Source organism: Macaca mulatta, chromosome 8, assembly GCF_049350105.2.
Source record: "Macaca mulatta isolate MMU2019108-1 chromosome 8, T2T-MMU8v2.0, whole genome shotgun sequence".
Classification (NCBI taxonomy): Eukaryota; Metazoa; Chordata; class Mammalia; order Primates; family Cercopithecidae; genus Macaca; species Macaca mulatta.
Window position 1 is genome coordinate 110,920,193 of NC_133413.1, and position 17,678 is coordinate 110,937,870.

Below are 17,678 nucleotides of genomic sequence, written 5' to 3' on the forward strand. Positions count from 1 at the left end.
TTAATACATTCACTTAGGATGATTTGACATGTTTGTGAGTCTCTGCAAAAACATCCTACTACAGCCTAAGATTTAAAAATAAAAACTTCCAGTACTAGGAGTTACTGCTATAGGCATATGTTTATAAATATTATAGAATTTTTAATATATTCTATATTTCAAAAAGATTATTCATGGAATTTTAATCAACAAATTTTATATTCACTAGAATTATTTTGTATTTATTATATAATTAGGTGTACACCCCAGTTAGAACACTAGAATATTGCACTTTTTCTAATTACACTATACAGATTCCTCTGATCATCTCCTTTATTGTGGTCTTAATTCTATACATAATTACATTAATTACCATGAGAGAAATGAAGCTAGATAAGGAAAAACCTTGTGAGAAAGTATACATAGTTTTAAAGCTAAGAGACTTATAAGGTATCTGATATCAGGTGCAGGGCCTTACTGCTTTCCAAATTAAAACATTCCAAATAGCATGTTGATTATCGAACTGCTTTCAGTACTCTAAGGACAGAATACAATCATAACAATGGTCAAGCAGAGAACGGGGCAGCCTTTTACTTTGACTACATCCATATTGGTAGGCTCAGACTGCTGTGAGGAAACAAATCAGTATTTCATCACCTCCTTGCTCTAAATCTGTGTGGATAGATCAGAGAAACCCAGGTTTCTTTTTCAGTGATTCCACTTCTTAGAGCCATATTTTCCTCCATTGAAGAGTCACATCTTTAGAAATTGACCCAAAATACATTTATGATATTTTATGAGACTTTCATTTATGTAAATCCAGAACACCTAAAAGACTTCATGAAGCCACATAAACATGTATTTTAGAGAAAAAATAGAATGAGCTTCATATGAGTTGATTTGAATTTGCCACTTGTCATTTATGAGACATTAAAAACAAACTCTATACGGTCATGACGAAGTGCAAAAATAAAATAAAAACTAACTCTATAACATGGTTCCTTTTTTTCTAATCTTGAGATTTCCATAGAGTGCTGTGGTATAATATCTTGATGAATACAGTCTATCTTAATGCCAAAACAATGGGAAGAGGTCAAATTTCCTCCATTGATGGTAGGTAGCCCACCTGAATCCCCAAGTTCTTTCACTGTCTTAAGATAGCCTCCAAGGATTTTTAAAATATGAGAGTTTTCTTCAGAGGTCTTCTTCCTTTATGTTCCCAAAAACGCAGTCATCTTTAGCTATCTTAATCTTGCTTTTTCTTGATAGAAAACTAGAATAGTCTTTCTGCTGTGAAGTAAACAGAGAGGTCAGAAATGTAAATGAAAGGAAATCATTTCCATAACAATAACAAAATCACAGAGGTTAAAATAGTACTGAAAGGGCAACAGAAAGATTATATTTGTATAAGCAATGGTTATTTTAAACAGTTTTATTCTGTAGAAGCTTTATTTTGGGGTGACTGTAAAAACATTCGTTAGGGCTGAGAAGAGCGCCGCCTACTGGTTTGATGTGTCCTGAGCATCTTTTGGGGCCCTGTGATGTCACCCAGGTAACATTTAACTCTACCTGTCTTGCCTCTTTCCCCCTTAAAGCCATGCAACTTTCCATTTTTAACTTTGCCCAAAATCTTTAGTGCACATTCCACACAAACACAAACTTTAAAAAAGAGGCTGGGCGGCCGAGCACAGTGGTTCACGCCTGTAATCCCAGCACTTTGGGAGGCCAAGGCAGGCGGCAGGTGGATCACGAGGTCAGGAGATCAAGACCATCTTGGCCAACATGGTGAAATCCCGTCTCTACTAAAATACAAAAAAATTAGCTAGGCGTGGTGGCTGGCGCCTGTGGTCCCAGCTACTCAGAAGGCTGAGGCAGGGGAATTGCTTGAACCCTGGAGGCAGAGGTTTCAGTGAGCCGAGATTGTGCCACTGCACTCCAGCCTGGTGACAGAGTGACACTCCGTCTCAAGAAAAAAAAAAAAAAAAGAGTCCTGGCACAGTGGCTCACTCCTGTAATCCCAGCACTTTGGGAGGCTGAGGCGGTGGATCACTTGAGGCCAGGAGTTCAAGGCTAGCCTGGCCAACATGGTGAAACCCTGTCTCTACCAAAACTACAAAAACTAGCCGGACATGGTGGTGTGCGCCTCTAATCCCACCTACTCAAGAGGCTGAGCTTGAACCTGGGAGGCAGAGGTTGCAGTGAGCCGAGATCACACCACCACACTCCAGCCTGGGCGAGAGAGTGAGACTCTGTCTCACTTAAAAATATATATATATATATTACACTTAACACGTTTTAGAGGTTAGGGTTACCGCAAATCTTTAATGAGTAATTTGCCTTCGGTACTTAAGAAATCTCAAAGACAGGGTTATGGAAAGCGGAAAGTGAAAAAAAGCTGCAGAGCCCCTCAATGGGCAGGTGGGCTACAATTTTTTTTTCTACGAGGGATTTGTTTTGATAGAGGGCCCTCACTCCCGAGTGGTTAAAGCAACAAACTAATTTTATTTGTTAAACAATGAATAAAGACTGCGTGGGTTCAAATACTGGCTCTGATGTTAACTGACTGTGTGACCTTGAGCAAGTGACTTAACCTTTCTGTGTTTCAGTTCTCTATGTGGATAACAACAGTGCTTTGGTTGTTTACTGGGATTAAAAGAGTTATACATAAAAAGTAATTATAGCAGTTCATGGCTCAGGATAAGGTCTATATAAGGGTTTGCAAAATAAATTAAAACTCAGTATAGTTGGACATTAGGTCTCTTTCTGACCTGCTGGTCCTAGTCACAGCATGAGGTAGTTGGCCTGTATTAGAGTTACCACTCATCTGAGAGGACAGCTGAACTGATCACAGTTGTGCTAAGTGTTATCTGTTGTTCTAGGACAGTGGCTCTCAAACTTGAACATGCATCAGGTTTGTCTGGTGGGCGTGTTAAAGAGATTGCTGCGGTCTTCCCCCAGAGCTGCTGATCCAGTAGGTTTGGGGCCTGAGAATTTGAATTTCTAATAAGATCCACGTGATACAGATGCTGTTGGTCCAGGGACCACACACTGAGAACTGGTGTTCTAGGATAATGGTTCCAAGTCTGGTTGTATAATAGGACCACTTGGGGAGCTTTTAAAAATTCCATTGCCCAGGCCCCTCAGACCAATTAATTCCCGATTTCTGAGGGTGGGACTCAAGTATTGGTTTTTTAGAGGTCCCCAGGTGATTCCAATGTGCAGCCAAAGTTGAGAACCACAGCTCCATGCTGTCGGCATGCTGCTAAAATGGGTGCATTAAAATGATGAAGTGATTACCATCTGCATCTTACAGATAAAGAAATGGAAGTGCGGTGCAGTTAGGTTTTGGATCTGCCTAACGACACATAGCCGGTAAGCAGTAGAGTTCCTATCTCCTCTCTCTATCCAACCAGCCAGAAATGCTGTGATTATGAAGGAGAATGCTTTGCATTTATGCTAGTTTATTTTTCCCTGACTGTATTCATTCAAGAAAGGACTTTATATACTTACATATTTATAAATACTGTACATATACACTAAGGATGCTTACATACACACCAGTCTCTGTGAAGGTGCTGGAGCAATAAGAAATCCCATTCAAATGCTACTTAGAAGTCACTTTTCTTTCATTCATCTACACTAGGATTTGGACTTAGAAAGGAAGAGTTAGTAAGAGCACAGTTAGTTAAGGGCACAGTTCCAGGGTCAGACTGCCTGCTTCCTTCCATCATTGATGGCTGTGCAACCTTGGCAAGTCACATAACCTCTCTGTGCCCTAATTTCCTCAACTTATTTACAGGGCTGTGAGGAATGTGTTAATTCACATAAAAGTGCTTAGAATACTGCCTGGCAATAATGAGTGCTCAAAAATGCCATTGATTGTGATTTTTTTCTTTTATTATCTGCACAGCAGACCTAAATGCTCAAAAAAGTATTTTATAAACTTAAAAGTTACTTTATACAGAGTATACTGCAGAAAACCTATGAGGCCAAAATATACTAGATATGTAACATATACAAACTAGAAAGAGAGTTGCCTCCAAAAAAATGCATGGGGTGTACAAAAAAAATCACCAAGGAAATTCTGTGTTTCTCTTGGAAATTTTCTATGTAAAAATTCTTGGTAGTGCTATGGGGTGCTACAATAAAAATACTATATTTTTGTGATGGCCTTCCAATTGGCCCAATCTACATAGAGGAGCTTCTGAGAAACAGAATTCTGACTTATTATTGAAAGTGGGATGACTTTGGTTAAAGAGGAAGAAAGATCAGATTTATCAAAATTATAATATATCAATTACATAATTTTACTCACAGACCTGGCTTTGTTGAATGTGGTATTTTTTACTTTTGCTTTGTTCCGGAACTTCAATCTGCTAAATAGATTAGTGAAATGTCAGTCAGCTCCGCCCAGAGAAGCAAGCACACAAACAATCTATTTAACTAGCACACTTTCCCTTCCACGATAATCCTCTTAACATTCCCAAAGGCTGCCAGTCAACAGGTACACCTGCTTGTCATCTGTGCATTCCTCTTTCGTTTGTCAGGGTCTAAATGTTATAGAAATAAGAGTCCCAAAAAGTTAAGTAAAACTTAATGTTTCACATTAGTGGTTGCCTATGGATTTTGTGATTGAAGAAAGCTTTTAAAAGAACATCACACAAAATGAAACGTCCTTCTAAATCCTGAAATAATTCTTGGGGTTGCAATCCATATGCTGACTCAAAGCCCAGCAGGGCTTTGGTTAATCAAAAGGCACCATTAATCAAACGAAGAATCAAAGCGAAGTTCAAGACACTTGAATATACCTCATGTACATAAGGTAAACTCAATATACCAGCAGGAAACAGATGGTGCAATCTTGGGGTAATTGAGGAGTATGTTAGGAAGGAACCGTTTAACTAGTTAATGGAGGTGTGGGCAGGATTACATTGAATCCATGAAGGGATATTGGGGCCCCCAGGGGCTAGCAATGAGGGGGATTTCCAGAAGATTCCCACCACCTCTAGGCCTGAAGGGGCGAGGGAGCACAGTGGCTGGAACCAGAGAGTAGCTGTAGCTATAAAGAGGAGAGATTGCCTGACGGGAGCTGTAGCCCTCAGTAGAGGGACATTCCAACCACAGAGACCCAGCAGGTTCCAACGTGGAGAAATAAACACCCACTGTCACTTTTCTCCCAGCCTCCAATCTCCTGCTGGGTTTCCCAATGAGTTATCCAGGGATGTCCAATCTTTTGGCTTTCCTGGACCACACTGGAAGAAGAGAATTGTCTTGGTCCCCACGTAACATAGCTAATGAGCTTTTTAAAAATCACAAAAAAACCTCAGTGTTTTAAGAAAGTTTATGAATTTGCATTAGGTCACATTCAGACCTGTCCTGGGCTGCATGCAGCCCACAGGCTGTGAGTTGGACAAGCTTGAGTTATCCCACTGAGGGTAAGGTTGCAGTACACAGTCTCTCAGGGCACAGAGCAGAGTGGGAGTGAATCTGGAAAGGCAGAGAGCCTGGCACACCTAGTAAACACCACCTAGCCAGGTTTTTTGGGGAAAGAGTACTTAGATTCTTCTTAATGGGAAAGAAAAGAACTGCTATTAAACAACTGTGCATTAGGTATGTAACTCAAACAGGGCACAGTATTTATTCACTCTACAATTGTCAACATCTCTGTACTAATTGCCTTTCTCCTCCAACATAGTAGCTCTTTGACCCTGGATTCTCAGGTTTAGCCATCATATGGTACACACAGGCATTCATAAATGACAGAATGAAAGAGTGAATTAATTGTTTATTATTGCTTACTTCTCATGAGAATGTAGACTGAGACATTTCAAAATAAGTAGGCTAAATAACATGTCACTGCAAAAAAGCATTCTTTTACCTATGGTTAACTTTGTTGTAAAATCAATTGCTTTAAGGAGGTATGCATAAGACTTCCTTTAGGTTAGTATTCTTAACGGAAATGTTCACATATTCAAGCCTATTTCAATTATTTTATTTTATTTTGAGACAGAGTCTTGCCGTGTTGCCCATGCTAGAATACAGTGGCACAATCTTGGCTCACTGCAACCTCCACCTCCTGGATTCAAACGATTCTCTTGCCTCAGCTTCCCAAGTAGCTGGGACTACAGGTACGCACCACCATGCCCATCTAATTTTTGTATTTTTGGTAGAGATGGGGTTTCACCATGTTGGCCAGGCTGGTCTCAAACTCCTGACCTCAAGTTATCCACCTGCCTCAGCCTCCCAAAGTGCTGGGATTACAGGTGCAAGTCACTGTGCCCAGCCTCAATATTTTTTTAAAAACTAGTTATTAAGTCTTGGTAAATGAGAAATTAACACTCTGATGTTTTATGTGTTTTGCTACTATTATTATTATTTTACAATGTTACCTTAGAGTTTGTAAAGAGTCTTGCAGCCATGAAATACAGAACTTGGAGGAAAATTCTCAGAATTTTCTCTCTCCTAGTTTCCTTCCCCTCCTGACCCCTATGTCAAAGTAAATAAAATAGAACCACTACAAATGTTAAGCAATTCCTGATATAATCAGCTTCCTTGACTTGTTGCAGTAAGACCTTCAATACTTTATATACTAGGGGGAACTAAAGCTGGGGAAACAAGCAAATCTTTTCTCATAATGCAGTATTCCCACACTTTCTTTTTAACCAATAGAATAGTTTCTGTTAATAACACAATCACTCATTTCTGCACAGTAATTTCCCCCTGATTCTCTAAAACTGTGTCCTCCTGCTATGCTCATACCATTATCCTGACTGCCATGCACAGTTTTTCCATTTTCTATATTGGACTAGCTCTTCAAAAGGCTAACATTCCTCAGATATCAGAGGCCACTGCCCTTGGTGTTTCCCCTCCTCACCATATAATAGAAACATTTTTTAAATTGCCAGTTGCCTTTTAAATAGTTTCACCTTGCCTAAAAGGAAAGAAGAATGGAGGGAAAAATACATCTGGTGATGGTAGTTGAGGATGGAGTGAGAGGTGAAAGGTAATCAGAAATCAGAAAGCCGTCTTGTTCTTTGCCATTTTTGAGGGAAACTAATTTTGAGATCAGATCTACTTTTAAGAAAATCAAAGGGAAAAATATACAAACTAGGTATATATTATTAGAAATATAAATTGTTTCTTGCCAGGCATGGTAGCTCATACCTGTAATCCCAGCACTTCAGGAGGCCAAGACAGGCTGAGCTCAAGCTCAGGAGTTTGACGCTAGCTTGGGCAACATAGTGAGACCCCTGTCTCTACCAAAAATACAAAATTAGCCAGGCATGGTGGTGTGTGACTATAGTACCAGCTACTTAGGAGACTGAGGTGGGGAGGATGGCTTTAACTTGGGAGGCGGAGGTTGCAGTGAGCTGAGATTGCACCCCTGCACTCGAGCCTGGAGACAGAGCCTGTCAGAAAAAAAAAAAAAAAATGTCTTTTTAAGTCAGAAAATTATTCACCAGCATACTCCTGATGTGCATCTCATATATCCAGATTATGGTTCAATATGTAAAATAATAATAATGCACTTTCAGAAATTCCTTAGGAACACATCTATTGCATAAAATACATCAACTTTCATTTCTTGGTGTCTTTTGGAATTCTCTAAACGGCAGAGATTGTTGGTAGTTTACTCCATTATCCATTCTGCCCTTCTTCCTTAGTAATTACACCCAGTTTTATTTGAACAGACAACACACCCTGCTAAAAGACTACATTTACCAGACTCCCTTGCAGCTAGGCGTGGGCCTGTGATGTGACTATCTTCTGGCCAATGGTTGTAGGGGACATTCTGTGTGAGACTTCTGGAACTCCTCCTTGAAGAGAAGAAGTAAGCCCTGCTTCATATTTTCCTCATACTTGCTGCCTAGAATGTGGATGTAATGATGAGTGTTCTGGCAGCCATTTTGAGCATGAGGTGAAGGCCACACACAGAAGATGGCACAACAGAAAGGTTTGTGTTGATATTATGGAGCCACCATCCAGCCCTAGACTGCCTACCTCTGAACTTCTTTTAGATGAGAGAGAAACAAACTTTTATTGTGTCTAAGACACTTGTTTTGTCTTTTATTTTCTATTATATGCAGCAAAACCTAACTCTAACTAATATACTTTATTTTTAAATAAAGCACTCCTTTATAATTCTGCTCTAATTAAGAGCAGCAAATATTAAGGAAATTGATTCAAGCTTTTGTACAGGAGCATAGCTTTAAGAAGAATGTTACACTTTTTTTTTTCCTCTGGTTTATGGTTAATATTGCCTTTAAGGGCCAGGTACAGTGGCTCTTGTCTGTAATCTCAGCACTTTGGGAAGCCGAGGTGGGATGAGCTCAGGAGCTCAAGACCAGCCTGGGAAACATAGAGAGACCTTATCTCTACAAAAAAATAAATAAATAAAAATAAAAAATTAGCTGGGTGTGGTGGCATATGCCAGTGGTCCCAGCTACTTGGGAGGCCGAAGTAAGAGAATCACCTCAGTCTGGGAAGTTGAGGCTGCAGTGAGCCATGATTGCACCACTGCACTCCAGCCCGGGTGACAGAGCGAGGCCCTGTCTTTAAAAAAATTGTATATATATGTGTGTGTGTATATATATACATACATATATATATATATATACACACACATACATATATATATATATATACACACACACATATATATATACACACACATATATAATTTAAGAACTTAATATATTTTTGTTGTGGCTGTATGTTTATATTATTCTTCAGTGCATTTGCTGGACCAAAATTTTAATGATGTCTTCATAAACAGAGCACAAGTTTTATCTTTGAAACATTACCTAAAGCTAACTAAGCTAAGTTAACAATACATTTCTTTTTTCCCTCATTTCTTCTTACTAGGATAAAACTAGCACTATTTAATCTGCTTCTGGGGACCATCTGCCTTGTTTATGGGGCTCATTTGATTACAGTTCTCTTCCCTGCTTCAGATTCTTTAAGATGATCAAAATCTTGAACTCAGAACCTGCCCTGAAAAATACAGACTCTGTGTCCTAGTCCATACAAGCCTTCTACAAGTGCTATGTGTCAGTTTTGACTTGGTGTGTTTCCCTGGAAAACAAGGGAATGTCACCATGGTACATTTATATGGTTTCCTTGAGCCACAGAATGACTTCAATCGACTGTACTTGTGAGGGCGCCCAGAACTCAGGAAGAGTTCAAACACCGAACTGTCTGTTCTCTCTACCTTCCAGGTTCCATTCTACCCAGAGCTTCGTAAATAAAATTCAAGATTAAAATGCAAACTATCCTTACAAAATCCTCTTGGAAACCCAATTTTCAAAATGAAAGGTCTGAACTTTTCATTCCAAGAGCCAAAATAAGTAAAAAAATAAAGAGTTTCCAGAAATAAAACGTGTTAAATATTTAGATAAAGCAATACAAGGGTACTGACTAATGTGCTGATTTTGCTAACCTCAGAGATAAATTAGGGATTTCAACTCATGTGCAAACTTAAGGAACATAGTGTGGTTGTTTTTCTTGAAAACTTTAAATGGATTACTACTTTCTCCATTGTACTGAGTTAACTCTAGCTACTCATTGTACAAGTATTTCCTGAATCAAGTAGCTTACATTTTATTCATCCACATTTGAGAGCACTTCTCCCTTTTAATGAGGCTACTTCAGTTAATTACTTTTTTCTTTCTTCTTTTTTATACCTACAATAATCTCAGCCTAAGAGGGTCCATCCTGCCTGAGAGGTTGGATTTTATTATACGACTGTTTTAAAAAGAGTTTCCTTGATTCTTTTATTGCTTTCATTTACTACTCTCTAGTACATTTTGAATTGTTCGATCAACAAGAGGCAGTGAATTTATTTTCCTTGGAAAAGGTACGTTCAGTTCTAAAAGAAAGAGAAATAATTACAAAACACAACTATTTTCTTAGAAGAAAGCTGGAAAGTAAAGATCAATGTTAACTAAAGATGTTATCCACCCTCTTAGACTAAATTTAAATGAAAACATTAGAAAAGTTTCCCAGCCAGACGCGGTGACTCATGCCTGTAGTCTCAGCACTTTGGGAGGCTGAGATGGGTGAATCACGAGGTCAGGAGATCGAGACCATCCTGGCTAACAAGGTGAAGCCCCGTCTCTACTAAAAAAAAAAATACAAAAAATCAGCCAGGAGTGGTGGAGGGCGCCTGTAGCCCCAGCTACTCAGGAGGCTGAGGCAGGAGAATGGCGTGACCCCTGGAGGCAGAGCTTGCAGTGACCGGAGATTGTGCCACTGCACTCACTCCAGCCTGGGCGACAGAGACTCTGTCTCAAAAAAAAAAAAAGAAAGAAAAAGAGAAAAAGAAAAATTTCCCAATATTTTCTATTATATTTTAAAAAATTAATGTAATATTCTACAAAAGAATTAAGTTTATGAATGTCAACCAGGCATTGGTATTTCTTTCTTTCTTTCTTTTTTATTTTTTTAAGATGGAGTCTCACTCTGTCGCCCAGGCTGGAATGTAATGGTGTCACCTTGGCTCACTGCAACCCCTGCCTTCTGGGATCAAGCAATTCTCCTGCCTCAGCCTCCCCAGTAGCTGGGACTACAGGTGCACACCACCAAGCCCAACTAATTTTGTATATTTAGTGGAGACAGGGGTTCACCATGTTGGCCAGGCTGGTCTCGAACTCCTGACCTCAAGTGATCCCCCCCACTTCGGCCTCCTGAAGTGCTGGGATTACAGGCATGAGCCAGCATGCCTGGCCCCAGGCATTGGTATTTCTAATCATTTAAAAAAAAAAATTGTACTGTCTTGTTTGGGACATACTTGTATCATGATGATGACTAGGCAATTAAAACAGTTTAAAATCTAATATTTACACAGCCTTCTCACCAACCTTTTTGATGAGTTACTAAGCCTTTAATAAATAAATGTACACTAGAACAATAAAGTTTAATTTTATATTGAGAAAAAAAAAGTAGCCTTGAGAGTTTATTTTACTCCTCCCAACTGTTAAAGGCATTTTCATTTGGCACAATGGAATTATCAAGAAGCTATGGATTCTTTCTAGAGACAAACTTACAATAAGATCATCCCCATTGTGTTAAGGACCCCCTCAAGACCCCGACTTGAAGATGTAGCTTCTATAATAAATCTGAAAGCCTCCATGTCAGAGAAGGCTGAAATAAAACAATACAAAGTCGAGGGTTAGAATTCTCAGTAACCCAAAGATGACTTCTCATTGGAAAAATGACTTTAATTCTAAAGACAGGCTTCCTTCTGCCCTGCCATTCTGAGCACTGAGCTACCAGTGGGAAGAGGAGCTCACTTCTGTGGTTTGGAGTCCTCCCTTTAGGACCAGACCTGCTGGCCCAGAGAGCTCATAAGTGTAGACTGGTCTCCAACTGTTGGCTGATGATGGGAACGTAAAGTGAAAAATATACACAGATGAGAGCACTCACCATTTCTGGATTCTTAGCAGCTAGCTTTACCATCTTTTCTGAGATCATCTTTTTCAAGCAGCTACTCAGCAAAAAAGCCTAAGAAATGCAGGAATAAAGAACTCTTGTAACTGAAGAAATCTTCACTCTCTTCCTTCCCTCCTCACACCACAAGGCAGATTTTGAGCTCTGCCCTCCAATAACACACATTCAAGAATTTAGATTTCTTCGTTAACTTCCAGAAGTTTTCTTAAGATCCAGTTAGGAAGTAACTATAAATTTTCTCAATTATGTGGATATATTTACAGCAAATATTTTAAAGAAATGAAAAATGTCCAGGATCTCACTATTAATATTTTTCCTCTTAAAACTCACCCCCTTGCATCCCATGTTTTCTATTATTTTGTAAGTAGATCATGTTTTTTGAGCAACAAACAATAAAAATGAATTATTATTGTTATAATGAGATGAACTGATGATGGTCAATCCTATATTTAATTCTAGACATTGTATACATAATTATTGAGAGACCTCTACTGAGCATAAATAGTAACTGGTTTGTTTGAAAGAACATATTAGCAACTTATTGCTTTTACTAAACTGAAAAAAAAGGTTAGCTGTTTTTCTTCACTTCACTTTCTTCTTTTTCTTTTTCTTTCTTTCTTTTTTTTTTTTTTTTTTTTCTGAGACAGAGTCTTGCTCTGTCACCCAGGCTGGAGTGCTGTGGCTGCGATCTCGGCTCACTGCAGCCCCCGACTCCTGGGTTCAAGCGATTCTCCCACCTCAGCCTGCCACCATGCCCAGCTAATTTTTTTGTATTTTTAGTAGAGACAGGGTTTCACCATGTTGGCCAGGCTGGTCTCGAACTCCTGACCTCAAGTGATCCACCCGCCTCGGCCTCCCAAAGTGCTGGGATTACAGGGGTGAGCCACTGTGTCCGGCCTACTTTCTTATTTTTCTAGTATCTTTAATCACTCATGTTCTAGACTGATGGTCACCTCCACTATCCTTCATGGCTTAATCATCATTGGTGCCAAGACACTCACAGTTGTACATCTTGCTACACAAAAGCTGGGCTTCCTTATTCCAGGCTTTGCACTACTATGAGCAAAATTGAAGGTTCCCTATGATTTTCCCATTTGCTCCTTTCCCACTAATCCTTTTTCTCTCTTGTCCTGCTCTTGATTCTTGGCTTGCTGTTTTCTCCATTGGCCCTACTAAGGTTTGGGAAAACTGTCAATGAATGTTGAGGCTATAAGACCTTAGCACAGTGTTGTGTTCAGGGATGGTCACTGTGTTGGAGGGGAGGATGGAAAGGAGAAGGGAGGAGACAGTGAGAGAAAGCACAGTCTGGGGTGGTAGCCAAGTAGAAAGTTCTTAGAGGGGACAACACGGAAAGCAGAATTAGAGGGAAAATGGGCTACATACAGCTCTCAGTGTCTTGCAAGAGTGTAGAGCATGATAGGAATTAATTTTATTTAAAAGGGGAAAAGAGGGAAGAAGAAGAAAGGACTGACATCAATTTTTAAAAGAATTAACAGATGTGGCATTTGTGCAAACATTTTGACTTCCTAGTTTTGCTAATAACTAGCCCTGTTTATATGTTCATATATGTAACCTATGCAAAACCAGATAATAAAATAAACAACAAAACCCTGAGCAAATGCACCTAGGTAGGATGTTTAATAGTGTCAGACCAATTCCATATTCCTATACAATGTACACAAGTACGTAGGCCAGGACTCTGCTATAAACCGTCAGGTTTGTTAAATATGAAAAGATTGAAAATGAATAAAAAATTTTAAAAAGACAAAGTAATAGGATTGAGTTGTTGTGGTTTTTGGTTTTTTTTTTTTTTTTTGAGACTCAGTCTTGCTCTGTCACCCAGGCTGGACAGGCTGGTGCACAGTGGTGTAATCTTGGCTCACTGCAAACTTCGCCTCCCAGGTTCATGGGATTCTCCTGCCTTAACCTCCCGAGTAGCTGGGATTACAGGTGCCTGCCACCATGCCCGGATAATTTTTGTTCTTTTAGTAGAGATGGTGTTTCACCATATTGACCAGGCTGGTCTCGAGCTCCTGACCTCAAGCAATCTGCCCGCCTTGGCCTCCCAAAGTGCTGGGATTACAGGATGAACCACCGCTTCTGGCCAAGGATTCAGATTTCATTTAAAAGGTCTCAAAAAGATTTGGGCCCAAGCCCTCATTTGTATTTGCAAAGCACACAAGTCACATTTCCAATTTTGCAAAACTAGCCCTTGAGTATGTACAACTATTATATATCCATAAAAATTATAACTTCTTAAAAAGTAGCCCTTGGGTGTACATCAATAAAACTCACACTCCAGGGGAAATAAGACCTTACTAGGAATCCTTTGAAAGAATGTTTATTGCACCTCTTTATGGTGGTTTAAACTCATTTGCTACTGACTAGATTTAAAAATCATAGTAAAATTTAACCATACTTAGCATTCTGAGGTTGGGAGGTAGTTTTACTACCCAAATCTCTCTGTGTCTCTCCAAGTGACTGACAATCTTGCCTCAGCAAACCAGTCTACCATTTCCCTAAAGATGTTTCATATTTAAGGTGAACCTAAGGACCCACTGCTTTAACCTAGAATTTCGGTTTAGTACTTCATGTTTTCAGAGGACTTTGATATAATGACTCAACTATACTAGAAGTAAAGAGTCGAAAGGGGCCTTGGTTTCTGAACCAGAATGTTCCATGGAACTTAGCCTGATCACCAGAGACTCAGGTTGAATATGACATTGATGCAAAGAGTACTTTACTATTTTGATTCCATTTCAGAACATCTACAATTTTGGTTCCGATTTGAAATGACTTAATTTAGTAAAAAGGACTTTTTAATTGGATTTGGTGTTTAGATGTTCTCTTTTTTAGCATTTCTACTCCAATTTTAGTTAAAAACCTATGGTAGACGTGGATAGTTGGCTACCCAACAGCCATTGCCCCTTCTTTCCTAAGAGATCCTGATTTTGTTTGGGACAATAACATGCTCAGCCCCTGGCAATGGTTCATGCTTACTCTAAGCCAATCATAAAGCCTGTTTCTCTTTGCTAGATGCTTGGTTCCCAGACTCCCTTGCAGCTAGGAGTGGTCATAGGATCCAGTTCTGGCCATTGAAACACAACAGGAAGTCTACTGGAGGTTTCTGGGGTAAAACTTTTGCTTTCCAGATAAGAGAGATATGGGTTGAGCATCCCTAATCCAAAAGTCCAAAATGTGAAACTTTTTATGCCACTTACATGATGCCACAAGTGGGAAATTCCATACCTGACCTCCTGTGACTAGTAACAGTCAAAATCCAGGTGTACAGCACAGATTCTGTTACTGTTGTTTCACAGGTTTCACAGCTGATACAGGTATTCTGGTGGTGCTATTGTGCTGATTAGCTACCCTGAACACATAATTCTTCACTGTATTAATGTATGTCATATTTTCTACTGTCGATTATTCACATGGGAATAAGTATAAGAAATGGATTGCTTATCAGTAGCATATAAATTCAGAGTCGGGAATGATGGTGATGCCCAACAACAACCACAGATGGTCCACATGGGTGGCTGAGGTAGTGACGCCTTTGCTTTCTGATGGTTCAATGTCCACAAACTTTGTTCCATGCACAAATTTATTTAAAATATCATATAAAATTACCTTCAGGCTGTGTGTTTAAGGTGTATATGAAATATAATTGAACCATGTTTAAACTTGGGTCCCATCCTCAAGATATCTCATTATATACAGTTATACATCACTTAATGATGATGGGGGTAAGTTCTGAGAAATGCATCATTAGGCAAGTTTGTCATTGTGCAAACAACATAGAGTGTAGTTACATAAACCTAGATCGTAGAGCCTGCTATTATATACCTAAGCTAGATGATAGAGCCTCCCTAGGCTATAAACCTGTGCAGCGTGCTACTGTACTGAATAAATACTGAGGCAATTGTACACAGTGATAAGTATGTGTATCACTTAAACATTGAAAAGGTACTGCAGGAAAAAGGTGAAACATTAAAAAAAAAACATAAAAAAGGTACAGTAAAAATACTATATTATAATCTTATGGGACCACTGCCATATATACACACTGTCATTGACCAAAATGTTATGTACTACATGAATGTATATGCAAATATTTCAAGATAAAAAAAAAATCTGCAGTTGGAAACAATTCTGGTCCTAAGCATTTGGGATAAGGGCTACTCAACCGGTGGCTTTTTATCTGCTTGGAAAAGCTCAAAAGAATAATATCATCTACCTTCAGTATTCTTATTAACTGAGATCATAAAAATCTATATTGCCTAAGTCAGGAGTTGGCAAACAAGGCCAGATCACTATCCGTTTCTATAAATAAAGTTTTATTGGAACATAACCAGACCCACTTGTTTATCTACTGTCTATGGCTGCTTTTAACAGAGTTGAGCAGTTGCAACAGAGACTGTATGGATCTCAAATCCTAAAATATTTACTATCTGGTCCTTTAAGAAAAAGTCTATGGACTCCTGCTCTAAGCCACTGTTGGTTGAATCTTCTATTACTTGGTAACTAAATTCATTTCTAACTGACACAAAGGCCATGGTGACTAGTAAAATAAAACAAAACCTAAAACAAAATAAAAGGTATTACAGTCCAAATGAGAGTACATAGAATACTCTAGTGTCCTGCTCTAGTTGGGTTAGGGTCATGTGCTTCGTCCACCCCAGCAAGCAAGACAGCATTTCAGCACAGAGGGTGTTCAAGGTCTGCCCTGAGAACTCACCTGTTTGGTGTAAATAACAAACCACTGCCAGCAACTATCCTCACTGTATTGAAATCTGAGCTCTAAGTTCTGGTTGAAAGTTCTCTGGGGCCCATCCATATCCAGCAGAGTTCCCTACAAAGGAAAATATTTTATATTCAATGTAAATTTAAATACCCATTAATTGGTCAGATGTAGTGGCTAACACCTGTAATCCCAGCTGAGGCAGGCAGATTGCCTGAGGTCAGGAGTTCGAGACCAGCCTGGCCAACATGGCGAAACCCCATCTCTACTAAAAATACAAAAATTGGCCAGGCATGGTGGCAGGTGCCTGTAATCCCAGCTACTCGGGAGGCTGAGGCAGGAGAATCACTTGAACTAGGGAGGCGGAGTTTGCAGTGAGCGAAGATCACGCCATTGCATTCCAGCCTGGGTGAAAAAAAAAAAAAAAGCTCATTAATGTGTTGGGCAAAATATCAAAATGAGGGAGACTGTCCCTATTTCCAAGAAGGTATCAGTCTATGGAGGAGCCATGAAAGTAAATCACCACAGTTTGATATGTTAATAGTTAAGTGTTAGGAAGGAAACACAGGTCTATGGAAGTAAATAGGAGGGGCACCTAACCCAGGCTAGGAGGGCAAAGGAAGGCTCCCTGGAAGGGCCATCTGAGCAGAGGTAGAAACTACCCAAGTTTGTTGTGGTGGTTTTATTTTGGTGGTGTGTAGGGGAGGTGAGAAGTGATTTTTGAAAGAGGAAATACTATAGTGAGTGCAAATGTCCTGAGGCATATTGGAGACACTGAAAGGGACCATGCGTGTCGCTGCAGCACAGGCTCCAAAGCATGGAGGGTGATATGAGAAGAGGCTTAGGACTAGATCCTGAAAGCCTGGTAGGCAACATCTGTGATTTTTGCTTTGCAACATCCATCATTCTTTTTCCTAGTAATGGAGTCTCAAATACCCTTGGGAAAACCATCCCTCTTCCACTGTTGGCTATCTATGTAGGACTGTCAGGGAATGAAAAGTCAGAGGGCAGCATATGACCCAATTTCAGGCCAACTGGACAAGTAATTCTCTCTGCTTCTCATGTTATTTCAGTCAGAGAGACCCAAATCGTAGGTGCTGATAGAGTTCCTATTTCTTAGAAAGCTTGAGCTCCTTTGGTTCTTAACTTTCTAAAACCTCTGCATCAGTTTTTCCTTTGAATCTGTAGGTTACTCCATATCCTTCCAACACATCCCGTTTTCCACTAGAGTCCAATGTGTTGGTTTCTATTGCTTGCCACCAAAGAGCCTTAACTCTTACAGGTTTTATAAGCTAAGAATCCCTTCCTGCAGATCATATGCAGTACAGAAAAAAGAAATAGGGAAAGAAAAAAGATATTTTTCCCCCAGGGGGCAACAGACATTATCCCAAGGGCGACAGCTTTTCCTTAAGAGGTTTTAGCCAGGTATGGTAGCTCATGCCTGTAATCCCAGCACTTTGGGAGGCTGAGGCAAGAGAATCTCTTGAGCCAGGAGTTCAAAACCAGCCTG

General features: G+C 39.6%; 1 protein-coding gene across 20 annotated transcripts in view; it reads right to left on the reverse strand.

The window, feature by feature from the left end:
* Positions 1-294: 294 nt before the first annotated feature.
* The window catches only part of SNX31 (sorting nexin 31), a 70,835-nt gene continuing 53,451 nt past the window's right edge, over positions 295-17,678 (reverse strand). For 7 of the 20 annotated variants that reach the window (XM_077943917.1, XM_077943928.1, XM_077943931.1 and 4 more), the window contains 4 exons: positions 16,166-16,279; positions 11,404-11,481; positions 4,299-4,355; positions 295-1,269 (listed from right to left, as the gene is read on the reverse strand). In XM_077943917.1, the coding sequence (XP_077800043.1) occupies positions 1,174-1,269; positions 4,299-4,355; positions 11,404-11,481; positions 16,166-16,279 (345 nt within the window). In that variant the 3' untranslated portion in view covers positions 295-1,173. Of the gene's footprint in view, positions 1,270-4,294; positions 4,356-5,746; positions 7,389-11,403; positions 11,482-16,165; positions 16,280-17,678 lie in introns of those variants that run through there. The other 13 variants (XM_077943924.1, XM_077943933.1, XM_077943923.1 and 10 more) reach the window with 11 other exon arrangements.